General features: G+C 40.9%; 4 protein-coding genes across 4 annotated transcripts; 1 reads left to right on the top strand and 3 right to left on the bottom strand.

The window, feature by feature from the left end:
• Window positions 1–96: 96 nt before the first annotated feature.
• On the bottom strand, window positions 97–1,014 carry LOC119736536 (tripartite motif-containing protein 45-like). The gene has a single exon (XM_038210549.1). The coding sequence runs from the start codon at window positions 1,012–1,014 to the stop codon at window positions 97–99; it is 918 nt and encodes a 305-aa protein (XP_038066477.1).
• A 1,757-nt stretch (window positions 1,015–2,771) lies between these two features.
• Window positions 2,772–3,926, bottom strand: LOC119736535 (E3 ubiquitin-protein ligase TRIM56-like). Its single transcript, XM_038210547.1, has one exon. The coding sequence runs from the start codon at window positions 3,924–3,926 to the stop codon at window positions 2,772–2,774; it is 1,155 nt and encodes a 384-aa protein (XP_038066475.1).
• A 4,645-nt stretch (window positions 3,927–8,571) lies between these two features.
• On the bottom strand, window positions 8,572–9,732 carry LOC119736534 (E3 ubiquitin-protein ligase TRIM56-like). The gene has a single exon (XM_038210546.1). It carries the CDS (start codon window positions 9,730–9,732, stop codon window positions 8,572–8,574), a length of 1,161 nt encoding a protein of 386 aa, XP_038066474.1.
• A 7,812-nt stretch (window positions 9,733–17,544) lies between these two features.
• On the top strand, window positions 17,545–26,934 carry LOC119737412 (low-density lipoprotein receptor-related protein 12-like). Its single transcript, XM_038211749.1, has 4 exons — window positions 17,545–17,841; window positions 21,557–21,940; window positions 22,452–22,562; window positions 24,371–26,934. Exons 1-4 carry the CDS (start codon window positions 17,754–17,756, stop codon window positions 24,745–24,747), a joined length of 960 nt encoding a protein of 319 aa, XP_038067677.1. The 5' UTR covers window positions 17,545–17,753; the 3' UTR covers window positions 24,748–26,934.
• The last annotated feature ends 337 nt before the right edge of the window (window positions 26,935–27,271 follow it).

Raw genomic sequence — 27,271 nt, 5'->3', positions numbered from 1 at the left:
CTAGATTTGTGCACACAGCTTTCTCGATAGATAGATCACTTTGAATGGTGGTGGTGGGGGGGGGGGGGTTGCAAAAAACGGACATCATCTTCAAAGCTAACCATCAGTTTCAAGGTCATCAGGAAACGAGTATAAGCCTATTTGCATTCGCCGTCTTTCAGGTTCAAGCTGCAGTTCCCAGAGATCCTTGACACCACTAGTCTCCCGACTTCTGACGTTTAACACAGAGAGCTCATCATTAACCCATGGCATATCTAGGATGCTAAGGGCCTGCAAATCCCGCTTGATTTCGGGAAAAAGGGCAAGAAAATCGCTGTCTTCTGCGTTTCTTATGATGTCCTGAATTATCTCTTGGGAGTGCTTTATCCTCAGAATTGTTGTAGTGACATCTTTTTCCGATTGATAAAGTTTTTCGTTTCGAGTTAGTGTTATATTTTTTACTTCCGTTAGAATTTGATCTCTCTCCTTCTCGATGGTTTCTATCATCTTAGCAGCTCCCTTTTGAACCACCAGACTCGCCCTTTCGGAATTGGTTTTGAGCTTCTCTTTCGTTTCCCGAGCAGCTTTATGCACGCCTTCAAGCCCCTTTTTCTTTTTATCTAATTCTGGAAGTTTGCCTGACAACATCTTTCGCAGCTTGGTAGAAGCAGTTTTCAAATCAACATAGTCGTGTCCTTTAGTGTTTGGATGGTCGATCACCGTGCAATCTCTGCAGATCAACTCGTCGCAGCTTTGGCAGTAGAATCGCCTGACCTCGCCCGGGTGCTGTCCACACTCGGAATGGCCTCCCCGTTTGGTCTTCTTAGCCACCACCTTTCCCTGTCTGATATCCTCCAAAGTGGCCACAGTGTGATCCAGTAAATCTGGGAATTGCTTGTGGCACTGAAAGCAGCCCTTGCAGATATTCTTTGAACAGTCCAGACAGCGATGCATCGCATCGTTGGTGCCACAGATGTCACAGAGCGGTACATGTGAAACTTCACCCACTTGATCCTGCAGTGTGACATCCGCCATCAGACATCCGCCAAACCACAACCGTCCACACAAACAAAGCTGTTTTATACTACACACATCTATCAAGGTATTTTGTTCGCGAAAAAAAAAAATTTCGATGCATTTTTTACGATATTATTTCAGGGACAAATCTACTAAACATGTCCTCCCAAATGTTGAGGTAATCAAAGGAAAGAATGAACCTTTATCTATAACAAATCTCGTGAACGTGATATCTCGTAAACGGGGGGGGGGGGGGGGGGGGGGGGGGGGGGGGGGGGGGGGGGGGGGGGACTCGTACCATATTTTCAATGTGGAGCGCCGATAACATCGTACAATCATGCACATTATTATTATTACCCAATATAGTGCAAAAATTCCCCCTTTTTCAAGACTATTGCTAGGGGGACAAGTCACCTTCTAACATTTGCTACTGCCATATTTTTATGTGCGCGGGGGGGGGGGGGGTCATCAGCAAATTAAAGCTGAAATGTAGACAGGTAGTCTACATGGGGGGGGGGGTGTCGTACCATGCTTTCAATGGGGGCGCTGTTCAAATCCGACGATTATTAACACTATATTACAGGATAGTGTACAAATACCCCCCGTAACCCAATTGTTTATCTGACCAAAAGCAGGTCAGTCCCGCCTGTAATCATAAACAGCATTTGAAATGAATTTAATCTGACATTTACTACAATAAAAAAGTTAACTTTGTTTTCATGAGTCGGGTTTTATATTCACATTTCTATTGCAGTTTCATGTTGCTTATTGATTAAATTGAGACAATTCACTTTTAAATGCGTTTTGAAACCAATTGATGGAATAACATGGATTTCCCTTTGAATCGTTTGTTTTGGGTTTGATTTCTTCAAAGATTGCATTTCTGCTCCCCCACATTTATTGCGATCAGTTGCATTTTTCACTTTTGTGTTACCTTTTAATTGAGGAAAAGTGATGGGGAAAATGCGGTTTATTATTAAAGGCGGGGCTGACCTGCTAATTGGTCAGACTCGATAAACAACTGTATTTCATTGCTTTTTTAAAGGAAAAGTAAAAAAGAAAGAAAAACAGCTGTCGATGGACACATCTTTCCAGATCAGATTTCTGGACATACAGTCCTCATTTGCTTTGAATTGACACATAATTATGCCCCGTTACAGTAAGTCTGCAGCATTAAACGAGGCCTATTGTTTTACAAACCGAAGCAGGATACCGTGGCTGACGCCTAATTAGAGAGATGATTTTCTGACTCTTCGCAGGTGGAAAACGATGAATCGCTCCTGAAGGGGCGTGTTCACGATACTTCGCCAAGTTAGGCAAAGTGTTTCCCAGAACACTAAGCTAATGCAAAAAAAATACAAATCTGTATTGTTGTCTTTTTCCTGTTTTATTTTTTGACATCGAATTTTGAGTGAGAGTTCAAAATCTGATTACTGAGTCATAACGCCCATCAAAACGAGCGTCAGTATACTCGCTCCCGATCTAGACTTTAAATTCTTAATTTTGGGATATATACGCATCTGAGAAGCTGAATTGCGAAGGACGCGCCTACATGGTCCAGCCAGAGGCATGTTGTGTTGTCACTTTAAAAATACAACATGTTATACATTTTGGAAGTCAGAAACAGTTACCTATGACCTGCAGCTAGATTTTGGCACACAGTTTTCTCAGTGAGCGGCTGTCTTGTCAACCCCCAACCAAGTGTCGCTGTATAGATCTCTTTTAGGGGAGGGGGGGGGGGGGGGTCACAACGGACATAATCTTAAAGCGGGCCATCAATCAATTTCAAGGTCATCAGATAACAAGCGGTAGTGCACTTGCCGTCTTTCAGGTTCAAGCTGCAGTTCCCAGAGATCCTTGACACCACTAGTCACCCCACTTCTGACGTTTAACACAGAGAGCTCATCATGAACCCGTGGCATATCTAGGATGCTGAGGGCCTGCAAATCCCGCTTGATTTCGGGAAAAAGGGCAAGAAAATCGCTGTCTGACGCGTTCCCTATGATGTCCTCAATAATCTCTTGGGAGTGCTTTATCCTCAGCATTGTTGTCGTGACACCTTTTTCCGATTGATTAAGTTTTTCGTTTCGAGTTAGTGCTACATTTTTTACTTCCTTAAGGATCTGGTCTCTCTCCTTCTCGATGTTTTCTACCATTTTAGCAGCTCCCTTTTGTACCTCCAGACTCGCCTTTTCGGCATTGTTTTTAAGCTCCTCTTTCGTTTCCTGAACAGCTTCCAGCGCGCCTTGAAGCCCCATTTTCTTTTGAACTAATTCTGGAAGTTTGTCTGATAACAACTTCCGCAGCTTGGTAGAAGCAGTTTTCAAATCAACAAAGTCGTGTCCTTTATTGTTTGGATGGTCGATCACCGTGCAATCTCTGCAGATCAACTCGTCGCAGCTTTGGCAGTAGAATCGCCTGACCTCGCCCGGGTGCTTTCCACACTCGGAATGGCCTCCCCGTTTGGTCTTCTTAGCCACCACTTTTCCCTGTCTGATATCCTCCAAAGTGGCCACAGTGTGATCCAGTAGATCTGGGAATTGCTTATGGTACCCTAGGCATCCCTTGCAGATGTTCTTTGAACAGTCCAGACAGCGATGCATCGCATCGTTGGTGCTGCAGATGTCACAGAGCGGTGCATGTGAAACATCACCCACTTGATCCTGCAGTGTGACATCCTCCATCAGACTCGTGATGAAAAAGTTGGTTTTGAGGGCGGACACACCCGTCTGGGGCAGCACCGTCTCCTGTCGACAAAGCGGGCAAGGAATCTTGGGGGAGGTATGATGTCTGCCGCTGTGGTAGTCTACCAGGCACTTCTCACAGAAACTGTGCAAGCAGGCCAGTATCTTGGGCTTGTCGAATCTATCTTGGCAGATACTGCACTCCAGATGGTTCTTGCTGATCTTATTCAAAGCTGCAGTGGCCATTTCTGTTAATTGCAAATGAAAACTACCAAGTTTTCACCACTATACGCACAGGTTCATAATTAGACAGGGCGGTTGCTCAAAATGGCGATGGGTAAAACGTATCAGTAGTGTCACATATGTACTTTGCACTTGCACAAAGGTTTAGTACCATGTGATAACATTGTAATTTTATCTGCTTTTTAACATATGAACTTTGTACATGGCAACTAATCAATTAGAATCGGCGGAATATGTTTATATAACTTATTTCAAATATATTCGTTATTGACTCTCGATCTTGCTTTCAATGGTATACGCAAAAGCCTTTCTCTAAAAAAACATCGAAAATGTAACAAACTTTTAAAAACTCCAACATCAAACATTACTTTTTTTGTAATCAAGCAATGTTCAATTCTCCCCCTTTTACTTCACCAATGCACTTTGCGCAGGCGCGCTTAAAATGAACCAATTACCATGCTCGATATCGCTGAGCTATTATGCACAAATCTCAACGGTCACTGACCTCATCGTGCGTCATTGGTGGCGCCCTCCAACCGAAGGTCAGAATTTCCAAACGATCGATTAATGCCATTATAAACAAATCCACATATGATTCGGCTTCGCGGCATTGTTAGCCATACACACTGAGATTATTTTCTAAAATAAATCATTCCATGAAATACTTAGCTTTCCTTCTCTTTTTCACGTGGCGATTTAACAAAATTTTTTTTTGTATTTGTTTTGACTCACATTCGCCATTAATTTGTCCACAGACGCCCCGACCCCCCCCCCCCCCCCTCCCGCGCTCCAGTCGGAGCTCTGCTTACTTCTCCCCAATATCAAATCATTCATTATTATGTTGCCTGATCACACGGGTATAATAACCTCAAGTTCATGTACAGTTCTTGTTTTCAAAACGGCGGACAAATTGACCTGACCTCCGTCCCGTCTGGTAAATAATTCACTAACAATGCATCATCCATCCGCGATCGATCCTGTGGCGCCTTGAATTAAAGTCGCACACAGTTTTCTGGTGCCAGAAATACTGAAAACAATAAATCTCCACAATTTCGTCAAATTAATCGGTATGCTTAAATGACACAAACGTGGTAATTATAATAGTAAACAAAGTAGATCTGGATTTATTGCTACATTGCTAGATAATGTCAAAGGGATATCGTTTTGCAATCAAAGTCAAACTCCGTCTCTCTGTACATCCGATTTCCTGAACCACTTTATTGTCCACTATTGTCAGTCAGGCAATGCTGGAGCACTGTATTAAAAGTGAGTAAAAAAACAGGAAACCCAAATGGCAGGGCCGTTTTTTAATGAAGTTCTGCAAGCACTTTCAAAAGCGAGCACAACTTAAGCCCATTAAGAAGCTCTTTTTCAGTACATATTCAAACAACTAGTAGGCCCCTATGCACTATTTAAGTTCCGGAATTTTAAACACAACCACTCCCGTTTATAGTTCTGTGCACGGATCACAAAAAAAGGCAAGTACTCTTTTCAGCAAAACGAAAATAATTCACATGGGGGAGGGGGTAAGGTACGAAGAACAATACTTGATAACATAATATATTCTACACTTCTTTAAAACGTGACCGTGAAATTAATTTTGTTTATTCTTAAGAGTAAACTTTCTCAGGCCCGAATCATTAGACCTACAAAAATTGGTGGATCACAACCCGTTAAAATTATTTGATTTTCTTTGACGAAAGTGAAAGCGGTCCATTACATTACCCCAAACCAGATTTTTTCGATGAATTATAGCAAACAACAGGGACACTCGTGCCCATTTAATCGAAACACAATGTGTGCGTGGGGTTTTCCGTCTTATGCTTAAAGTGCATGGTTGTTGTCAGCTCGAAATGCGTACATACCATACTAAACGAATGGCTGACCTTGTAGAGTGCGAACAATGCATGTGTACGCGTGTACATTTGTACATGTACATGCATAATGACTAGAGGGGGCCATTGCCTCATTTGAATAAAAGCATAACAAAACTTGGGGTGAGGCAGGCATCCAGAAAATATAGCTTCGCGCGCGGCATTAGACCAAACAGCGAAACCGCGAAGCGACTAAAAGGGTTGCAAAATTCTAACCAATCAGGGCGCGCGTGGCTACTTCCCGGATGCGCGGAGGAGACCTGGATGCTTGCATGCAATTTAAAAAACAAGTCTAGTTTTCGACGAGATCGTGAGCGCCTAATTTTTCTTTCATTATCTTATTTTAATTCTACGAATAAGTATTTAAAGCAATTATTCGAGTGTATGAACTTATTTTTTCATCTGAACTTACAGTTATTTCCTCTTACGTTTTCCAATACTCACCCTTCTTTCACAAATGGAAGTGTATAACCGTGAAAATAGACACACTATGGGGGAACTCGCAAAAACTTAAGAGTCAATGGGGATTAACTAACAAAAACTAAACTAAACTCAGCTAAGAGGCGCGAGAAAATTGAACTAATAGAGACAAGGGACACAAATCTAAATTTCAAACCAAATTGGACGAAAAAGAATTTATTTACAAAAACCTTAAACCAAGAAATTGAGACTTAAAACCTAAAATGTAAAACCAACTACATGTATAAAACAAAGACTTAAACCTAAAACCAAAAACTTAAAGAAACTTAAACCTACACAGTGTGTAATAATAAGTGGACCTTATAGAACACTCAGGCAGAAAATCTGTAAGACAAGATAAGAAAAATAAAGAACATAATAAGAAACAAGTTAACAATGCAAACAAAGTTAATAATGCCATGTGGATCTACTACACAGTACTAGTCTGAGCAGGAACACCAAAATCTCTTGTGAATATCTAATGAGCAAGATAAACAGTGGGTTCTTCCATAGAGCTAGGACCCAGTGCAAGGTGGGACTAATCACCAAGGGGATCATTCAAATTCTTTAACAATAAACTCGCACAGGTCAAAGCAGATTAGGTTAAATGAAACAGGTGGCTAAATACAAAATAAAAGAAAGGCAGGTCTATCGACAATGAATGTTGAACAAGTCTAATCATGAATAAACATAGCAAACTAAGAAGTGAGAAGTCTGTGGGAAAACCACTCCTCTTGGCTTCATGTACATTAAAACAAAAAAGTAATGAAAAAAAACACAGTTTCCATCCAACCTCTAAATCTAAATTTCGATAGAAAATAACGCAAGTATCAAAAACCAGCAAACAATCCAATCCAATAATCAAAAAGGCAATAAAATGCATCTACCTCTCAAGTAAAATCAGGCAAGAAAACCCAATTTAACAATTCAAACTTCTTGTGACGATACAAATTTTCTGCAAAATCCCAAAATTCTAGCTATCAGGATCCATCATATTAATACAAGCAAACATTCTTCAAGTCGATCACTAAACTCTACTGGTAACTTGAAATCACTAAAGGCTGTTCATGAACTTTATAAAACTTAATTGTCAAAACTCTGAACGATGCTTAAACAGATCAAACTTCTAAAAACCAAAAAAAATACATCTAATGAGAAAATACAAAAAAAAAAATCCAAATATCAAAACTCACCAATGACCCTAGCAGAAAAACACTCACACACTGGAAGGCACACCCAAGAAAAATCAAGGGAAAGAGAGAAAGCTAAAATACACGGTCCTCTCTCTGCTATACTGAGGGGTCTGTGGTCTTACAGGGTGGCAGGGCACGTGGTCATGGGACAGTGGGGAACCAATGGCATGGGAGTACCGGTAATTAATACATACAATGTGAAGTTGTTACTGGGGAAAGTTATATCAGGGGGATACACAGCTATAAAAGGGTTGGGGACATCTAATAAAAACACTGGATTTCCACAAGGGGGCTACTCCTATACTAAAGCATACAAAATACATTGGTAAAATTCAACAAAATCAAGTTAGAAAAGGCCTCGCGGCTTTACCACTCGTGCGTGCTGACTTAATCTTTGCTCCAGTCGCTTCGTGTTTTCGCAGCTCCGCCAATGTAAGCCACTATGGCCTTGGCGAAAGGCTAGTCTAAATGGGTCACACATGTTCATTTTCAAGGATAGCATTACAAAAAATGAATTGGATGGGCCCTTTAATTATTAATGTCATGGGAGTCCAATCATTGAATGTTGTGTAAGTTTCTCTGTCTTTCAACAAGGTGAAAATTACGCCAAAAAAACGTTAATACAAACAATATTTACAATACAAATAATGGTACCTCATGAGAATGGTACCTTAGGGAAACATTCCCTTATTAGAACTGTACACAAATAGAAACCACAAAACCCTCACAATAACTCCACTTGAAAATACTCCCCCACCTCAACCTTTTAAATCAATTATAAGGAATCATTATTTTTAAGCATTTTGCGACTGTAAATTTCGTTAGGGAGACATGTCTCCCTAGTTTCTCCCTTACGATTTTGTAATATTTTACTACAAGTGTATATCTATAAGGTACTATTTAATTTGGAAGTCAACCACTTTTCATTGTGCACAAGAGGGCTCTGTTGCTGTGATGTCTTTTCGGCACATAAATAAAATACATATTTTGGAATAGTCAGAATAATTAACCTATGATGACCTGAAGCTAGATTTGTGCACACAGTTTTCTCGATAGATAGATCACTTTGAATGGTGGTGGTGGGGGGGGGGGGGTTGCAAAAAACGGACATCATCTTCAAAGCTAACCATCAGTTTCAAGGTCATCAGGAAACGAGTGGAAGTGTATTTGCATTCGCCGTCTTTCAGGTTCAAGCTGCAGTTCCCAGAGATCCTTGACACCACTAGTCTCCCGACTTCTGACGTTTAACACAGAGAGCTCATCATTAACCCGTGGCATATCTAGGATGCTGAGGGCCTGCAAATCCCGCTTGATTTCAGGGAAAAGGGCAAGAAAATCGCTGTCTTCTGCGTTTCTTATGATATCCTGAATTATCTCTTGGGAGTGCTTTATCCTAAGCATTGTTGTCGTGACATCTTTTTCCGATTGGTTAAGTTTTTCGTTTCGAGTTACCGTTATATTTTTTACTTCCTTGAGAATCCGATCTCTCTCCTTCTCGATGTTTTCTATCATCTTAGCAGCTCCCTTTTGTACCTCCAGACTCGCCCTTTCGGAATTGGTTTTGAGCTTCTCTTTCGTTTCCCGAGCAGCTTTATGCACGCCTTCAAGCCCCTTTTTCTTTTTATCTAATTCTGGAAGTTTGCCTGACAACATCTTCCGCAGCTTGGTAGAAGCAGTTTTCAAATCAACATAGTCGTGTCCTTTAGTATTTGGATGGTCGATCACCGTGCAATCTCTGCAGATCAACTCGTGGCAGCTTTGGCAGTAGAATCGCCTGACCTCGCCCAGGTGCTGTCCACACTGGAAATGGCCTCCCCGTTTTTTCTTCTTATTAGCCACCACCTTTCCCTGTCTGATATCCTCCAAAGTGGCCACAGTGTGATCCAGTAAATCTGGGAATTGCTTATGGTACCCGAGGCATCCCTTGCAGATGTTCTTTGAACAGTCCAGACAGCGATGCATCGCATCGTTGGTGCCACAGATGTCACAGATCGGTGAAACATCACCCACTTGATCCTGCAGTGTGACATCCGCCATCAGACTCGTGATGAAAAAGTTGGTTTTGAGGGCGGACACACCCTTCTGTGGCAGGACCGTCTCCTGTCGACAAAGCGGGCAAGGAATCCTGGGGGAGTCATGATATCTGCCGCTGTGGTAGTCTACCAGGCACTTCTCACAGAAACTGTGCAAGCAGGCCAGTATCTTGGGCTTGTCGTATCTATCTTGGCAGATACTGCACTCCAGATGGTTCTTGCTGATATTCTTCAAAGCTGCAGTGGCCATTTCTGTCGGTTTTAATTGAAAAATACAAACTTGTCAACACTGCACAACAAATTCAACAGGGCATTTCCTCAAAATGGCGCTAGGCAAAATGAATCAGCACTGTCACAATGCATGCACTTTGAACTTGCACAAAGCTCTAGTTATAGTGGCTCTGAACAGTCAGGGGTGCAGTGAACTAATTCAAGTGAGAATTTCTACGCGAGTTCATTAGCATATAAGGTACCCCCCCCCCACACACAATTTCTTCTGAGAAGACCGTTTGGCTTTAAAAACGGTGGAATTGTGTAGGTCTAAATAGGGCCGAGGATCAACTCCCTGGATTTGGGGGCTTCCATCTGAGGGTAGACTTGATAAAATTACCGTTGAAAAATAGGTCCTATTTGCATGAGAAAGTGGAAGGATGCCACTTGTAAAATGGCTTCATGAAGAGTTGGGAACTATCACTTTTCGGGAGGTGATTTTGTTTTGGTGTGGATATTTAAAAAATTAATTGGCTAGCCTACCCAAAATTAAAAAAAGAAATAAAAAGATGAAGGATAAGACAATAATTTAATTTTTGTTTGAGAAACCCCAGTGATGTGGGCTTGCATGTTATTTGGCCCTGAACTGTATGTTTTCAATGGGGCTTGAATTGGTTCAGTACGCCCTCAGTTGCCGTGTCACGCGTAGCTGCTCTACTTTCTCTTCCACACAACTGACAGCAACGCGAGGCCAGCGAACGATGGCCGTTAAAAGGGCTTAAGAAAACTCGCAATTTTCATGCCAAACCACAACCGATACACACAAACAAAGCTGTTTTAGGAAGTTAAAGACCTACTTCATACATCCATCAAGGTATTTTGTTCTCGAAAAAAAAAGAATTTCGATGCATTTTGACGATATTATTTCAGGGACAAATCGACTAAACATTTCCGGTTGTTTTCGACAACGACGAAAGTCTCCCAAATGTTGAGGTAATCGAAGGAAAGAATGAACCTTTATCTATAAAAAAATCTCGTGAACGTGATGTCTCATAAACGTGGGGGGCTCGTATACCATATTTTCAATGTGGAGCGCCGATAACATTGTACAATCATGCACAATATAGGTTTTCTCGGTCAATTTCGGCAAATGAGCAGCCAATTTAATTTTCGTGCGTTCGAATTGAAGCTATTTTGCCTCTCCAGTTGTTACTGCGTTTCAAATTCAGAATTCGGCCATTCAATTTCGTTTTGAGGCATTCAAATTCCTTTTTCCACTGTGTTCAATTTAGCATATCGTCATTCTTTTTCGTGACACACAATCATCATTCAATTTAGCAAAGCTGGTTCGACTGGAGATTTAACTGATTAAATTTTTTTCAATTTCGTAAAGAGGCAATCAATTTCGCTAAAGAGAATTCAAATAAGTACGACTAAAGAAATACGAATAAACAGATAAACTGTACCAGGCAACTGTTTCGTATCTTCACTTTAATTCAGGTAAACCTTGTTTTCTTTATTTATGCTTCCAGTAGGCATGGGGCTAATGAGGTTTTTTCTTCTTCTTTGTTTTCTTCTTCGTTCTTTTTTTTTTGGGGGGGGGGATCTTTATTGGTTAACTGACCAAGACCTAATTTTGCATTGTGTTTGAATGGGGTGTTTCTTTATGTTTTTCCTGTTTTTTTATTGTTTATGTTGTTTCTTCCTCAACCATCAATCTGTTGGCGTGCCAGACATCTTGGCATATATGTTTGGGGATGGTTGTACCACTGCATGCACTTCACTTGGGTGATGACATCAACGCTCTGGATGGCTGCTTGTTGAAGGAGATCGCACCTCCACTGCTGCATGTTCATTCCTGCTTGCTGGGCAGCCTGTCTGTCTCCGACACGTTGTTGCCACTCAGGTAACCCAAGGATGCGTTTAACTGCAGCCTTGAATGCAGAGTGTGCCATCTCCGTGCAGAGTGTGCCATCTCCGTGCTGTTCAGGAATGGGGAGTAGGGAGGGAGGCGCTTCAGCTGGATGACTGCCCAAAAATGAATTTGAATGACTAAACACACGCCTCAAAAAGCTCTTGCGAATTTGAATGCTGCTTTGTTGAATTGTTAAATTGCATGATTATTTTGTTAAATCGAATGACGCAACAGTACATTTGACTGGTCATAAAACGAAATCGAATGACCCTTTTCAGTAGCATTTGATTTCGCGCGAAATAGAATAGCGTAGTGGTTAAATTGGCTGCTCATTTGCCGAAATTGACCGATAAAACCTATATTATAGGTTTATCCCGGCGAATTTCCGAATTTTTCTAATCAGTTTCATTATCAGCCATTCAATTTCGCGTGAGTTTTGCACATGTGGTCCAATTGGGGTTTCTTTTTCATTTAGGGTTCATTCAATTTCATTTTTAGGCAGCCAAGATTTTGCTGTGAATGTTCGTTTTCGTTTTCGGGCAGCCTATTTCGTTTAGTGCATTCAACACTTGACCTGTAGCAGTCTGAAATTAAGTCTTTGTAACCTTTTGACGGTTGACGCATTCAAATTAGCGAACATCTGTGCGCTTATATCGTATAACCATGCTTTTCGTTTCTTATTCGTTTATGGGCAATCGCTTTCATCGTTTGGTCATTTAAATTAGTAAGATTTTTTAATCAATATTTTTCCTATTTTTCTCCGAGGTTCATTCCCCTCCCCCAAAAAAATCTTGATGACTGTAAAATTTACAATGTTACAAATCAACTGATATGAGGGAAACAAGATGCAACGAAATAATGAATTGAAAGGGACTAAGATAATTTCTTTTAATTGTTGATCTTTTCTATATACTTGTTTAAACGTTTGAACAAGGGGCTTTTTTACGTTGACGATTTCCTGACGTGCAAGACATCGGGACACGTATGTTTGGCAATGGTTGTACCGGCGGGAACACTTCTCTTGCGTTATTTCTTAAATGTTTTCTTACGTATGTCTGACTCAACACTTACCGTATTCACAGGGCCCATGCAAACTTTACAAGGCAAACCTTGAAAATACATCTTTGTGTCACATTTAACCTTATTTGCAAGTTTTATTTTCCATTTTGAGGGGTGTTTTTAGTGCCTTCTCCGTTTTTATGCTAATGCAAAGTTTCATATTCATTAGAAAACCTGTGATGGCATTCCAAGCATGAATAATGTTACACGGCTATTTCTGCAAAAAAAATGGTGAGAATTTTGGATGTTTTGCTGTCATATTTTTTTTTTATTTGGTGATTATATGATGTGTCAGTACATGGCAGTAAGCCAATGTTAAACCCTTACCCACAAATGTTTTCAATTAGCAAATTTTCTATGAATAATTTGGAAGAAAAAACCCTAAACTGAATAGTGTCTTCCTGAAATGACATCACAGTAACAGCGTTATTCCGGAAAAGCATGGAAACTTTTAAATGTTTAAAGAAGTGCACATTTGCAATAAGACTTCAAATAAGTCACCAGGGACGAAATGTACTGACAACAACATGAAAACGAATGACAAAAAAAACGAATTTGCTTTGTCAATTCAACGCCGATTGCTTCACGAGACGAATTTGAAAGATTTTGGACGAATCGGAATGCTAACAATTTGAATTATACTGAACCTTAAATGAAATCTAGTGGTGGCTTTTTGAAATTCAAATTGAGAATTGAGCTTGGCGATGTTCGGGGACGAAATTAAAGTATCGATATAGGGAATTCGTGTGATACAAGTGTTAAAATAGCCGGGGAAAACCTATATTACCCAATATAGTGTAAAAATGCCCCTTTTTCCAAGACTATTGGTAGGGGGAGACCGTTCGCAAGTGAAGTCACCTTTTAACATTTGCTACTGCCATATTTTTATGTGCGCGGGGGGGGGGGGGGGGGGGGGTCATCAGCAAATTAAACCGATACACACAAACAAAGCTGTTTAAGGTAGTTAAAGACCTACTTCATACATCCATCAAGGTATTTTGTTCTCGAAAAAAAGAATTTCGATGCATTTTGACATCAGCAAAATTAAAGCTGAAATGTAGACAGGTAGTCTACATGGGGGGGGGGGGGGGGGGGGTCGTGCCATACTTTCAATGGGGCGCTGTTCAAATCCGACGATTATTAACTCTATATTACAGGATAGTGTACAAATACCCAATTGTTTATCTGACCAAAAGCAGGTCAGTCCAAACCGCATTTTAAATGAATTTAATCTGACATCTACTACAATAACAAAGTTAACTTTGTTTTCATGAGTCAGGTTTTATATTCACATTTCTATTTCAGTTTCATGTTGCTTATTGATTAAATTGAGACAGTCCACTTTTAAATGCGTTTTAAAACCGATTGATGGAATAAAATGGATTTCCCTTTAAATCGTTTGTTTTGGGTTTGATTTCTTCAAAGGTTGCATTTCTGCATCCTCACATTTATTGCGATCAGTTGCATTTTTCACTTTTTGTGTTACTTTTTAATTGAGGAAAAGTGATGGGGAGAATGCGGTTTACTATTATAGGCGGAGCTGACCTGCTAATTGGTCAGACTCGATAAACAACTGTATTTCATTGCTTTTTAAAGGAAAAGTAAAAAAAAAAAAAAAGCAGCTGTCGATGGACACATCTTTCCAGATCAGATTTCTGGACATACAATCCTCATTTGCTTTGAATTGACACATAATTATACCCCGTTACAGGAAGTCTGCAGCATCAAACGAGGCTATTGTTTTATAAACCGAAGCAGGATACCGTGGGGCTGACGCCTAAATGATTAGAGAGATGATTTTCTGACTCTTCGCAGGTAAAAAACGATGAGTCGCTCCTGAAGGGGCGTGTTCATGATACTTTGCCAAGTGGAGGAAATCGAACAATTAGGCAAAGTGTTTCCCAGAACACTAAGCTAATGCAAAAAATACAAATCTGTATTGTTATTTTTTTCCTGTTTTATTTTTTACATCGAATTTTAGAGTTCAAAATCTGACCACCGAGTCATAACGCCCATCAAAACGGGCGTCAGTATACTCGCTCCCGATCTTGACTTTAAATTCTTAAGTTTGGGATAATCCTTACGCAGCTGAGAAGCTGAATTGCGAAGGACGCTCCTACATGGTCCAGCCAGAGACATGTTGTGTTGTCACTTTAAAACTACAAAATGATATATATTTCGGAAGTCAGAAACATTTACCTATGACCTGCAGCTAGATTTTGGCACACAGTTTTCTCAGTGAGCGGCTGTCTTGTCAACCCCCCCAACCAAGTGTCGCTGTAAAGATCTCTATTAGGGGAGGGGTTCACAACGGACATAATCTTAAAGCGGACCATCAATCAATTTCAAGGTCATCAGATAACAAGCGGTAGAGCATTTGCCGTCTTTCAGGTTCAAGCTGCAGTTCCCAGAGATCCTTGACACCACAAGTATCCCGACTTCTGACGTTTAACATAGAGAGCTCATCATAAACCAGTGGCATATCTAGGATGCTGAGGGCCTGCAAATCCTGCTTGATTTCAGGGAAAAACAGTCCAGACAGCGATGCATTGCATCGTTGGTGCCACAGATATCACAGAGCGGTGCATGTGAAACATCACCTACTTGATCCTGCAGTGTGACATCCGCCATCAGACTCGTGATGAAAAAGTTGGTTTTGAGGGCGGGCACACCAGTCTGTGGCAGCGTCTCCTGTCGACAAAGCGGGCAAGGAATCTTGGGGGGAGTTACGATATCTGCCGCTGTGGTAGTCTACCAGGCACTTCTCACAGAAACTGTGCAAGCAGGCCAGTATTTTAGGCTTGTCGAATCTATCTTGGCAGATACTGCACTCCAGATGGTTCTTGCTGATCTTTTTCAAAGCTGCAGTGGCCATTTCTGTTAATTGCAAATGAAAGCTACCAAGTTTTCACCACTATACGCACAGGTTCATAATTAAACAGGGCGGTTCCTCAAAATGGCGATGGGTAAAACGTTATAGTGTCACATACATGTACTTTACACTTGTACAAAGATTAGTACCATGTGTTAACAATGTAATTTTATCTGCTTTTTAACTTATGAACTTTGTACATAGCAACTAATCAATTAGAATCGGCGGAATATGTTTATATAACTTATTTCAAATAAATTCGTTATTGCATCTCGATCTTGCTTTCAATGGTATACGCAAAAGCCTTTCTAAAAAAACATCGAAAATATAACAAACTTTTAAAAACTCCAACATCAAACATTACTTTTTTTGCAATCAAGCAATGTTCAATTCTCCCCCTTTTACTTCATTAATGCACTTTGCGCAGGCGCGCTTACAATGAACTAATTACCATGCTCGATATCGCTGAGCTATTATGCACAAATCTCAACGGTCACTGACCTCATCGTGCGTCATTGGTGGCGCCCTCCAACCGAAGGTCAGAATTTCCAAACGATCGATCAATGCCATACACAAATCCACATATGATTAGGATTTGCGGCACTGTTAGCCATGCACACTGAGATTATTTTCTAAAATAAATCATTCCATGAAATACTTCTTTCCTTCTCTTTTTGTACGTGGACATTTTTAAAGGAGTTTTTAGGTTTGTTTTAATATTTTTTAAAATTATATATTTGTTATTACAATTTATTTAGTGCTTTGTTTTGACTCACATTCGCCATTAATTTGTCCACAGACGCCCCGACCCCCCCCCCCCCTCCTGCGCTCCAGTCGGAGCTCTGCTTACTTCTCCCCCAATGTCAAATCACTCATTATTATGTTGCCTGATCACACGGGTATAATAACCTCAAGTTCATGTACAGTTCTTGTTTGCAAAACGGCGGACAAATTGACCTGGCCTCTGTTCCCGTCTGGTAAATAATTCACTAACAATGCATCATCCATCCGCGATCGATCCTGTGGCGCCTTGAATTAAAGTCGCACACAGTTTTCTGGTGCCAGAAATACTGAAAACAATAAATCTCCACAATTTCGTCAAATTAATCGGTATGCTTAAATGACACAAACGTGGTAATTATAATAGTAAACAAAGTAGATCTGGATTTATTGCTACATTGCTAGATAATGTCAAAGGGATATCGTTTTGCAATCAAAGTCAAACTCCGTCCCTCTGTACATCCGATTTCCTGAACCACTTTATTGTCCACTATTGTCAGTCAGGCAATGCTGGAGCACTGTATTAAAAGTGAGTAAAAAACAGGAAACCCAAATGGCCAGGGCCGTTTTTTTAATGAAGTTCTGCAAGCACTTTCAAAAGCGAGCACATGAAAGCCCAATAAGAAGCTCTCTTCCAGTTTATATTCAAACAACTAGTACTAGGCAACTATGCACTATTTAAGTTACGGAATTTTAAACACAACCACTACCGTTTATAGTTCTGTGCACGGATCACAAAAAAGGCAAGTACTCTTTCAGCAAAACGAAAATAATTCACATGGGGGAGGGGGTAGGTACGAAGAACAATACTTGATAACATAATATATTCTACACTTCTTTGAAACGTGACCGTGAAATTAATTTTGTTTATTCTTAAGATTAAACTTTCTCAGGCCCGAATCATTAGACCTACAAAAATTGGTGGATCACAACCCGTTAAAATTATTTGATTTTTTTTGACGAAAGTGTAAGCGGTCCATTACATTACCCCAAACCAGATTTTTTTCGATGAATTTAGCAAACAACAGGGACAGTAGTGCCCATTTAAGCGTGCATAATGAGTGGGGTAGCTCCGCGTGCCTAGGTTAAAGTGCATGGTTGTTGTTAGCTCGAAATGCGTACTTTATACCGGTACCATACTAAACGAATGGCTGACCTTGCAGGGTACACACAATGCATGTGTACGCGTACATACATAATGCGTACGCGTACATACATAATGCTAATGCTTTGCTCATTTGAATAAAAAGCATCACACAACTTGGGGTGAGGCGGGCATCCAGCAATAGCTTCTCGCACTAGTGAGCTGAGTTGCATGCACGTAGATTCACACATCTCATCTAAAGGGAGTGCCAGAGCTTTCACCTTTAGAGGACAAATTCTTAGTGAGAGATTTCATCGCAAAACGCCGGCGTCAGGGAATTCGTAGTCAGACATGGCGAATCTGCGGAGACAACGCATCATTGCTGTTGGGTTCTTGATGGTTTTCATTGGAGCTGCAAATGCCGCCGAGATCGCGAAGGGTAAGCGCACAAACGACACCACAATTTTCCCTTTATCGAAATGTTTGTTTTGCTATGGTAGCCATCGTTCAGGAAAAAAACAAACAAAATTACGATCATCTAAAATATATCACAATAAGATTCGTACTCTGATATTTATTGAAAGCACCTCGATCCTATCACGTCCATATGCCATGCATAGAGTAAAAAATGGACTCAACTGGATCATGTAGGAGTAGAGGTCTATGCGTACGCGTGCCTGTATTGAGAAATCGCGGGCATAATGTATGGCGTCTCACACGCACGCTCCGACAATGTGAAGGGTGTGGCTATGTCTGTGTCATTATTGCTCGATTATAACAACGAAATGACATATAATTATAAAACAATGTTCATAGAAATTCCGTTGCTGTCCAGAGATCATTTTTACCATCCCATTGGGGGACAAATTAGGCCGAATAAAAAAACCCATGTTTCTCGTCTGGGTTTTTGAAAAAAAGAAGGAAGCGGGGCTTTTTATTTTTAATTCTTTATTTATTTCAAGATGGCCGCCATTTAAAAATTTCCTGCAACTGTTGGTGTTTCCACTGTTCAAAGACACTTTTAAAATGAAAGCTAAGTTGGACAAGAGAACTGAATATATTTACAGTGTCATTTAGACTTGTATTGGTCTACAATTTATTTTCCGATGAATCTGTGGACTTTTTCGGTGTTTTTTTACTGCATTTTTCAAAAATAAAAAATAATAAAAAAATCCAGGCGGCCTCCAAAAAGGAAGCGGGCGGGGACGAGAAACATGTCTTTTTTTTTACTTTGCCTTAGGCCTATCGTTACATTGGGAAGATGGCTATACATTGGCGGGTTTATTGAGAATCCACTGAACTGAAATTATTTTTGACATTGTTTAATCAGAGAAATGACCGTTAACTCCAATGCATTCATGTTTTTTATGCCCCGCGGCGAAGCCGAAGGGGCATACTGTTTCCGCCTTGTCCTTCCGTGGGTGGGTGGGTGGGTGGGTGGGTGGGTGGGTGGGTGGGTGGGTGGGTGGGTGGGTGGGTGGGTGGGTGGGTGTGTGTGTGGGTGTGTGTGTCCGGACAAATCTTGTCAGCGCGATAACTTGAGAAATACTTAACATATGAACTTCAAATTTGGTTTGTGGATTGTTCTTGGTAACCCTAAGAAGCCTTTCGCATTTGGGGCCAAAAGGCCAAAGGTCAAGTTCACAGTGGCTAAAACAATAGAAATCTTGTCAGCGCGATAACTTGAGAAATACTTAACATATGAACTTCAAATTTGGTTTGTGGATTGTTCTTGGTAATCCTAAGAAGCCTTTCGCATTTGGGGCCAAAAGGCCAAAGGTCAAGTTCACAGTGGCTAAAACAATAGAAATCTTGTCAGCGCGATAACTTGAGAAATACTTTACATGTGAACTTCAAATTTGGTTTGTGGATTGTTTTTGGCAATCCTAAGAAGCCTTTCGCATTTGGGGCCAAAAGGCCAAAGGTCAAGTTCACAGTGGCTAAAACAATAGAAATCTTGTCAGCGCGATAACTTGAGAAATACTTTACATGTGAACTTCAAATTTGGTTTGTGGATTGTTTTTGGCAATCCTAAGAAGCCTTTTGCATTTGGGGCCAAAAGGCCAAAGGTCAAGTTCACAGTGGCTAAAACAATAGAAATCTTGTCAGCGCAATAACTTGAGAAATACTTTACATGTGAACTTCAAATTTGGTTTGTGGATTGTTCTTGGCAATCCTAAGAAGCCTATTGCATTGGGGTCAAAAGGTCAAGTGTCAAGTTCACAGTGGCTAAAACAATAGAAATCTTGTCAGCGCGATAACTTGAGAAATACTTAACATATGAACTTCAAATTTGGTTTGTGGATTGTTCTTGGTAATCCTAAGAAGTCTATTGAATTTGGGGCCAAAAGGTCAAGGGTCAAGTTCACAGTGGCTAAAACAATAGAAATCTTGTATTTATTCTGAGATTATAGGGATTAGGGATTAATTCATATAAAACCTACAGAAGACACTAATGCTGTCAATGAATGTTCCATGTGACCAAGGTACATGTAAGTTGATGTTAAAAGAGTGGTGTTATGTCATGGGAACAGTCACGGTTGCGGGGCATTTGTGTTTGTAAACACACCTGACTTGTTTTTTTATTACTCTTCACCTTTTTTTTTTTTTTTTTAATATGACAATGTGCAGTCGCCATTGAAAAGAGAAAAATGGAACCAACTATCGCTATTTCTTTTTATTCTGTAATAATTATAAACACGTATATTTTTTCATCGTATAATTTTCACACGTATGATTTTACAAACCCTAAATCTCAAAGTGAATGTTGTCGCTTGAAAAGCTTTTGTAGTTTTATGGAAAATGTTTATAAGAACAATTTAGAATTTAATTTTCCTGTGAACTTACAGTTTCGACTAGAGCAGTCTCCCATGTTGTTTGTGTGTGTGTGTGTGTGTGTGTGTGTGTTTTTTTTTTTGGGGGGGGTCATTTTGGAGAGTTTTTCTGTATCTAGTTTTATGTAGCATTACGTGAAGCACTCAGCCAGACCTCAATTTGGTTAGAAACCTAAGGTGAACAGATGAGTGATTTTATGTTTGGGTCATTCTATCAATGTAAAGTCCAAACTCCAAACTTTGATATTTTCCCCCTATATATAATTTGATATATTTTTTTATACTTTTTCCTGCCCCTGTTACCTTGTTACTTTGAAATGTGCATCAGAATGACTTCAAACGATTTTTTTTAATTTGTTGGTTAGGTAGTTTGCTATTCATAATCATTCTTGGAGGACAACTGCATTAAGGAGTGCATTTAGAATTATAAAATCATAGAAGTCACATGAAACAGGGACAGGAAAAAGCGGGGACCCCACATTTTTTAGAATCACCCATTTGGAATGAGAACATTCCTGAAACCAATGAGGTAGTAAAGTTCTACTCAGAGTGTGAGTCAGAATGGAATAATAATTTTCCAGCTTTTTTTCTGGACCCGAAGGGCCAGGCTGTTGTCCACTAACTGATTGAGTCACATGACTGGCTGACTCCCCGACTGACTCCCCGATCGACTGTCTGACTCCCCGAGTTACTGACTGGCTGACAGACCAACTGACTCCCTCCCCGACTGTATGACTGAGTTACTGACTGGCTGACAGACTCCCCGACTCCCCAATCAACTGTCTGACTCCCCGAGTCACATGACTGGCTGACAGACCAACTGACTCCCCGATCGACTGTCTGAGTGACTGAGTTACTGACTGGCTGACTTTCCGACCGACTCCCCAATCGACTGTCTGACTCCCCGAGTCACATGACTGGCTGACAGACCAACTGACTCCCCGATCAACTGTCTGACTCCCCGAGTCACATGACTGGCTGACTCCCCGACTGACTCCCCGATCGACTGTATGACTGACTGAGTTACTGACTGGCTGACTCCCCGATTCACATGATTTGCTGACTGACCCCCCCCCCCCCGATCGACTGTCTAACTGACTGGCTGGTTGTCTGACGCAGTGAGTGAGTCACCGACACAATGGTTGAGTCACTGTTGACTAAGTTATCGGGTTATAATTGATTGACTTACTGAGTCACTTGGTGTAAATAGGTCCTTAACTAGAACTTTCGGGTTAAGATTGACCAGGCAAGTCCTGTTTTGTCTTCTCTCAACCCCCCCCCCCCCATCTGTGCCCTCCTTTAATGACCATTTATGCCCAGTGTTCATGGACGAGAAGTGCGGCGAAACCATCCAGGCTGGGCGCTCTGGTGGCCAAATGGATTCCCAGCTCAGCATGTATTACGCAAACGACTTCGACTGCACCGTCACCATCACTGCCGACATAGGTCGACAGATCCTACTGACCTTTGATCGAGTCGACATCGAAGGAACGCCCAGTGGTGACTCGGGCTGTGATGGGGACTACCTGGAGGTCTATGAAGGGACAAGCACTATCCTTTCCCCGGTCCAAGTCATCTGTGGGATGTATGCTAGTGACATCGTCTCCTCCTTGAATTCGGTCACTTTGAGGTTCAAGACGGATTCGTCCTCCATAGAAGAGGGGTTTCTCCTCTCCTACACATCCTTTAAGTCGCCTGGTCTCAGTAAGTGTGTCCTCTGTACAACTTTATTATGTAATCTGCTTTTCTTCAAGGAAAATGATAATTTCCTTCAGGATTAATTGGTGAATCACTTTGTTCCACCTGTACACTTTTCGTTGTAGCCCTTCACCTGTTGTGGCTTTCAGCTTAATCGACGGTAAAAAAAACCCCTCATTTTCTGATTTTGGCAAATCTCATTCTTTGCCATTCAAGTCCTTGCCACTATTTTTAGTATCTTGACTAAGGAAAAGGGAGGCGCTGAGGCCCGCCTCCTTAATTGCGACCCTTGCTTAAATTTTGGGAAGGCAAAAACTGCTCTCTCTCTCTGTTTTTAAACCCATTGAGTTGCCCCTCCTGAAAATGATCTCCATCAAAAGTCCTCTCTACAAAATTAGAATCCAATTTCGCCGCTGACCCTCTCTTGGAAAAAATATTCACATTCCACTATAACTGCAATCTCGTCATAGCAATATAGTGACATCACATGACCTTTAACCTTCCCTGAATGTTTCAGCGTCCTGTGATTCTGATGAGTTCGAGTGTGACAACGATCGCTGCATTGATGCTACCCTCAAAAACAACTTTAACGACAATTGTGGTGACAACAGTGACGAAGATCCCTTCGGTAAGAAAAAGAAAAGGACTCAAGGACAGAAAATAAGAAAATGTCAAGAACAGAAAATAATACTTCCAAAGAAAGTGCTGATTGGATCACACTTCGATCGAGAACCATTCATATCAACCATTGTTTAAAACTAGTTTTAATAATATAATTTCGGTTTGCGGTAACACAATAACGACTGTTGCTTAGTAGAGTTAGTTCTGATACGAGCAGTCCTGTTTAGTTCTGAAAAGAACGTGTCTTGTATATACTTTCGTTAAGAGGAAGGCGGTGGGATTTCTCACAATTATCTTCACTGAGGCTGAGTGCGATAAGTTTGGTCTCAACGTTTCGACTAGCCTGCTCTAGTCATCGTCAGGAGACTGATGAGAGTTGAGACCAAACTTATATCTCACTCAGCCGCAGTGAAGATAATAGCGAGAAGTCCCACCGCCTTCCCATGGGCGTCGCGAGGGGGCGGGGCGCTTGCCCCCCTCCCCCGGACGAGCCCCCCCCCCCAAAAAAAAAGAGAGAAAAAAACAATATAAGAAAAAGGGTGCGAATTCATATTGTTAATTTAATGGGTGGGGGTGGGGGGGGGGCAAAATTTCCCTGCCCACCCTCGAAAAAACAGCAATCTGGAAAATGCTGGAAAAAAATCCTGGTGACGCCCATGCGCCTTCCAAGCTACTTTACAAAAGTAGATAACAAGACAAGTTCTTTTCAGAAATAAGCAGGATTGTTCTTATCAAAACTAAATCTACTAAGCGACAGTACTTATTGCCACATGGTGTTACCGCAAACCGAAACTATATCGATACTCCACCATGCAAAGCCTGCAATCTTATAGTTTTCATAATATTCTTATTTAAAGGGAATATACAACATTTGCGAACATCAAAAAGCAAAACTACCAAATCCTTATGAAATACCTTAATGGGATGTTAGTGAATGACAGTCAGAAACATTCTGTGAAATCGTGACACCTGGTGTGCTATAATTTTCAAGAAAACTTGAATTTTTGTATCAACTTCCACACTTGCCGGCCGACCAGCGTTGGAAAAAAATGGCTATTTTTTAAACACTGCCCCAAATTTACCATATTTAGCTAGTCGGCGTGTTGTTTGCAATCGATTTCACGCCTCTAAAAGGGGAAAGCCAGCTAGAGAGGTTCCTTCCCTTACAATTCCCTGATGTCTATAAATTGCTTCGTTTCATCTGAAGTGGGGCCAGGGAACCAGACTACAAGAACAGAATTAGTTATTCTTGGTTTTTCCAGCATCTTTGAACTCAAAACTTCAAACAAGTCAATGCAACAATATTTGCTGTATAATACTAACCCCCAATCCATCCTTGCCTGAAACTTACAGCAAAAGCAAATGTTGTATATTCCCTTTAAAGACAAATAACAGATGTCAGCATGTTTGGAAGGAGAAACCAAAGACATATTCCTTCCCCATTTCATCCAATACCCCCAAGCAATGTGAATGCAAATTAGTGTTAAAAGTTTTTGGCTTGTAATATTTTATGGAGTATGGCATCTACCCCCTGTTTAGGTGATGTGAAAGACACCAGGAGAAATATTTTGGTGTCACAATGAACTTTAATAAAAAATAAAGATCAGGTCCATGCAGCGACAATCTGCAAAGAACCACGTCACTTGCAACGTTTATTACATGTAATTTTGGCTCATGACCTCTGTTAGACATTTATTTTCGCAGCAAATTTCTGTGCCGAGAAGATCTCTGAATTTACCATAACTGTAAGTCCAATAGCATATAGGTTGGAGTTGGCGACAAATGTCTTGAAGTGGTTATTTTTCTCTTTACCAGGTGGCCTTGATGACGCACTTAACAATGCCATTAGTCTTGGTATTGGCATAATCGTCGCAATCATCATTGGCTGTATCGTGGGTGTAGTCCTGTTATGCGTTTGCGTGGGCTGTATTTGCTACCACTGCTGCTGTAAGAGGTCCCAGCCCCAGCAGACCTCATACCAGGTCGTGGCTCAGACTCCACAGCAGAGGCAACAACCTCCTATGGCCATGCAGCCGATCGGTCAGCCAGGTCAACAGGCTCCGTACGATCAACCAGGAGCCTACCCACCCGGTCAACCGGCCTACCCACCTGGTCCACCGGCCTATCCAGCCGGTCAACCGGTCTATCCGCCAGGCCAACCAGGCGGTTACCCTGCCGGTGAAAAGGTCTAGGTCCTTATGTCATTGGACTGTCAAGCCCAGCCATTTCTGTCTACGAAATTAATGTAATTGAAATATCTTATGTGCGTTATTTAAGTCGGAGATTGTAGAGTTGTGACTTGCGACACTTGGTGGCGACAGACTCGTTGGACACCAATTGATCTATTGCCGCTAACGTTCCTAATTTCTCCATAAGACTTGGCTTGGGCTTGGTCATTGATGTTGTTATTTTAACATCTGGATCAATTAAAAGGCCTTAAAATCTGGGTACCTAACTCCAGTATCAATTTGGTGTTTGTCATCATCCCAAATCGATTTCAATTAAAATATAATGTAAACGTATAGCTAAGATGGTATCAGACACACAGGCGTCAATTACAAATTCCTAGCTCTGATTGTCTGCATTCTGATTGGTTAATTTTCCAGCTTAGTGCATAAATTATTGCTTAATTATGCACATAATGATGTTGTGCAGACCTTTGTGGTTGACGCCTGTGGGGAAACAACAATCGTATGCCCACATGTTTCTGTCATCTTATAAATCATGATAGCTTGATCATGGGATGTTTCACAGTGTACTATACTATTTAGCAGTATTAGAAATCTGTAACTGTCGTCGTCTGTATTGTACATGTAACAAGTTTGTGGTAGGGAACTTTTAGAGAGAAGGCCTACATGTATTTGAAATTATACTCTGAAATACACCTCTGTTACTGCAGTGAATTTCTGGCGGTTATCCGAAACGTTAAAATTGTGTGAATTATTATATATTTTTTTTTTACATTTGTATATTGGTGTAGTTTTAATGACATACTTGTGGAAAACCATCGGTGACTTTTCCTCAGTCGTTGGCCGTGTCACGCACGCAGCCCTGTTTGACCTCAGTTTCTTGTCCCGAGGTCAAGCACGCATGGCCCAAAAGCGTACGCGAGATATTACGAGATTTATTCGAGACTACATAAAATTGGCCAAGATGGTTAAATAGGTGAAAAGTTGAAATCGTGTACTTTATTTTGATACCAAAAATAACTGTTTTTTGACAAATATAAAGTGTTGTTACGGCCTGTCAAACAAAATTGTATTTTTTATCAACAAAATCGAGGGCCGATAGTTTTTAGGTGTACATTTGATTCTTAAAACAGGCCGAAAGAAACGGCAAGGCTCAGTAGATAGAGGAAAGTATACGCTTCATTTTTTTTGTGAAACACGTGCAGCAGACTTCCAATGTTTGGTCCAAATCGCCGGTTGAAAAAATGAACACTTTTTCGAGATTTCATGATTTGCAATCACATGTATGCGTGTAAACGAACGTAAGTACGCCGGCCTGAAAACGTTTGTGATCGTGAATATCACGTGCTATAACGTGCAATGAATGACTTATGAATATTAAGCAGGCCATACTCGAGCTTAACCAATCAGTGGACGTATGGGTCACAAGGTCACACCGTATTTGGGTTCCTCGCTCTATGCTTTACAATGACGACAATCTTTTCGCGTTGTGAAAAATGGAAGTTGTTGGAAACATTAGGTGTGCATCGAATTCTTGAAATATTAACGACATCACGTTCACGAGATTTTTTGTAGATGAAGGTTCACTCTTTCCTTTGATTACCTCAACATTAGGGAGACTTTCATAGTTCTCGAAAAAAACCCGGACATTTCTTGACCTAATTTTTAGTCGATTTGTCCGTGAAATAATATCGTCAAAATGCACGAAATCTTTTTTTTCACTAAAAAATACCCTAATGGATGTGTGAAGTAGGTCTTTAACTACTAAAACATCTTTGTTTGTTTGGATCGGTTGTGGTTTGCCATGAAAATTGCGAATTTTCTGAAGCCCATTTTACGGCCATCGTTCGCTGGCCTCACGTTGCTGTCAGTTGTGCGGACGAGAAAATAGAGCAGCTACGCGTGACACGGCAACTGACTGTCCTGTGCCATTTTTAGTTTAAAATTTCATCAGCATTTTAACTGACCGCTTGTTTTAGTCGTCTCGTGCCATTTCTTGCTAATACTATTCTGAACAGTACAACTTGCATGGCGCTGGAAATATATAAACTGCATGGCGCTGGAAATATATAAACGATATGAGAGAGAGAGAGAAAAACAATTTTCTGAACAGTGGAGTCGGGTGCATTGGCGAAGCGAGGGGGCCCTCCCCCACCGGGAAAGCAACCCCCCCCCCTTCCAAAAAAAAAAGGAAAGAGAGAAAGAGGTGCGAAGTCACATTGCTGTTAATTTAATAGGTGGAGTGGGCAAATGTCCCCCTGCCCACCCTTAACAAAAATGATAAATTGAGAATATGCTGGAAAAATACATGGATTTTGGGTGGGAAATGTGCTTTGCCTCCCTCTAGAAAAAAATCCTGGGGACGCACATGGGACTGGGGTGGTCCAATTTCACAATCCAAAATAAATATGGTATCTTGAATCATGTGTGGTACAAGATATATCTTGTCATGATTATGATCACGTCAGATATTTACTTAAACATCAAAGGATCTTTAAAAAATGTGAGATGTCTCAAAACTTAGTTT

Source organism: Patiria miniata, unplaced genomic scaffold (genome assembly GCF_015706575.1).
Source record: "Patiria miniata isolate m_02_andy unplaced genomic scaffold, ASM1570657v1 HiC_scaffold_3, whole genome shotgun sequence".
Classification (NCBI taxonomy): Eukaryota; Metazoa; Echinodermata; class Asteroidea; order Valvatida; family Asterinidae; genus Patiria; species Patiria miniata.
The sequence above is the reverse complement of the archived record's forward strand: the minus strand, read 5'-3'. Positions and strand labels throughout refer to the sequence as shown.